This window comes from Papaver somniferum, chromosome 9 (assembly GCF_003573695.1).
Source record: "Papaver somniferum cultivar HN1 chromosome 9, ASM357369v1, whole genome shotgun sequence".
Classification (NCBI taxonomy): Eukaryota; Viridiplantae; Streptophyta; class Magnoliopsida; order Ranunculales; family Papaveraceae; genus Papaver; species Papaver somniferum.
Window position 1 is genome coordinate 77,032,247 of NC_039366.1, and position 2,157 is coordinate 77,034,403.

The following is a 2,157-nucleotide window of genomic DNA, read 5'->3' on the forward strand; positions in this document are numbered from 1 at the left end:
TGGGAAGTCTTCATGGTATTGGGTACCATATTAATGAAGTGGGGGATCTCTACAAAATTTTATCAACCGGCCCTAGTTTGCTTAAATATCAAATAATACGGAAAAGCAAACTTTACTTTTTTGATTTGATCATATGGAAAACCAAACTTTGTTCCAATTATATATAGTTCCTTCCAACAATCCAGCCGGTACGCATTTACTCTACAACAGTATACGGTACTGAACTATCAATTTACAAAAGTATATGCTACTGAACTATCAAATTCGTTCATAAATTTTTCGAAAATGCTTTATACCCCCCGCCCCTTCTCCCCCAACTTGCCCCCATACTCACATTCAAATAATAGCGGCCCCCCCTGCTATCTCCATGTGTAGGCCCCAAGCAAAAATTGTGGTGTGTATCAGCGCCACATAGAGGGGGAGGAAGGTGGGGGAGTGAAGCGGGGGGATGTAGTAGCTTCGATAAATTTTGTATTGCCGAAGACTGTAAGGTGACAAGTCAGTTCTGCAAAATCTCTGCGAGTGCAGCAACATCATTGCGAGTACAAATTTTGATTGCACTTACATTTTTATTACAAATTAAAGAAAAAGAATCTTTTTTCTTTCCCTTTTTTTTTACCTTTTTTTACGACACTGACACTTCACATTTCCAATAGAAGTACTTGTCTGAATACAGCCGATTTGTGTTGCATTCCATGGGAAAAAGCAGGACAGAAATAGTTCAACAGTTCAACTTATTTTTATTTTTATTAAACATCAAATTACATTCCTAGCAAACACATACAACGACTGCAAACATCCAATTACAACGTCTTCCATACAAAAACATAAAGCGCACTCCTAAAAATAAATATAAACCAAAGAAGCTTAGAAATATAGTAAAAGAGTTCCCAAGCCTCGATTAGTTGTATCCTCCACCGGTGAGGGAGGAATTATGAGTCCCACCAACGCGGGGGTTACCGGCAGTGGTTCCGCCAGTACCTGTATTGGTACCAATTGGGTGTGAACCCACAACTCCTTCAGTAACATGCCCACCGTGTGGAGCACCCGTACCATGTCCTGGTAATGCTGACATTGGGTTCATCCCAGTCGAGTGACCATGACCACCAAGAACACCACCTGTGGCAGGGGTACCTACGTTTCTCTGTTGTTTTGCTGCTTCGTTTTGTTCATGTGTCATTTGTTTGTGCATTTCTGCTTCATTGATTTTCTCTTCTTTCCTTTGGGTTGCCATTTCCTTCTGCATTGGATCATGTGCTGTCATCCTCTCAGCCTGCAAATTAACACCAACATATATCAATGAACCTATCGCATAGGTACATGACTGTAACAATTCATTCTAGCAAGACTGGAGTATCCAAGGGCTTGTAATTACATACCTTCTCTTGCACCGTGGCTTTTGTTTTGTCCATGCCGGACTTAGCCGAAGCTGCAACATTTGACGCAGTTTCTTTGACCGCTGCCGCTGCGTTCTTTCCTGTCTGCATATTTCAATTCGTTGATTCGAATTTCGCGTTTTCGATTGCTAACAAATTTCTCTTCTCAGTGATAGTGTATGAAGTAGTTAGTTGATGGCTATTTCGAAGCATGGAAACTACCATTTCTATACAGAAACACGAATGGCTAAGCAGATGCCACGTGTACTCTAAAGCTGACGCGTGTCCTATATTTTTATTATTCTTGACACGTATGGTTCCAATTGTTAGATAAAACTAGCTCTCTTCTCAAATTAGGGACGGTTACAGAAACCTATACATTCTGACACGTACACGACACTTTACTCCGCGTGTAATGCATGCAAACCCGAGAAAGGCTATTAGGTCGGTACTAGGCAGTTTGGCCGACACACGCAGATCATCACTATACTTGCATGGAAAAGAATACTAGTGTCACTTGTGCTTTGTTCGATGGATTACTTTTTTTTCGTTTAATATTTTATTTTATTTTTTTCTTCTGAAACAACGATTTCTTTTTGATTCATTAATATATTGAAAATTCATACATCCTGTCCGAATACATCACCTACGAAGAACATGAAATAATACAAAAATTTTATGTTGCACAGTTACAAAAAGAATTGTGTTGATTACATGTAATTCAGAAGGGACTGATGATGAGAGAGGGATAACTTGAGATCTAAAAATGTTGTTTTGAATT

The 2,157-nt window shown here is 39.5% G+C and overlaps 1 protein-coding gene across 1 annotated transcript; it reads right to left on the reverse strand.

The window, feature by feature from the left end:
* Nucleotides 1-717: 717 nt before the first annotated feature.
* On the reverse strand, nt 718-1,563 carry LOC113313785 (11 kDa late embryogenesis abundant protein-like). The gene is made up of 2 exons (XM_026562572.1): nt 1,380-1,563; nt 718-1,273 (listed from the first exon to the last, which is right to left on the reverse strand). The coding sequence occupies exons 1-2, from the start codon at nt 1,485-1,487 to the stop codon at nt 902-904; spliced, it is 480 nt and encodes a 159-aa protein (XP_026418357.1). The 5' UTR covers nt 1,488-1,563; the 3' UTR covers nt 718-901.
* Between the last annotated feature and the right edge of the window lie 594 nt (nt 1,564-2,157).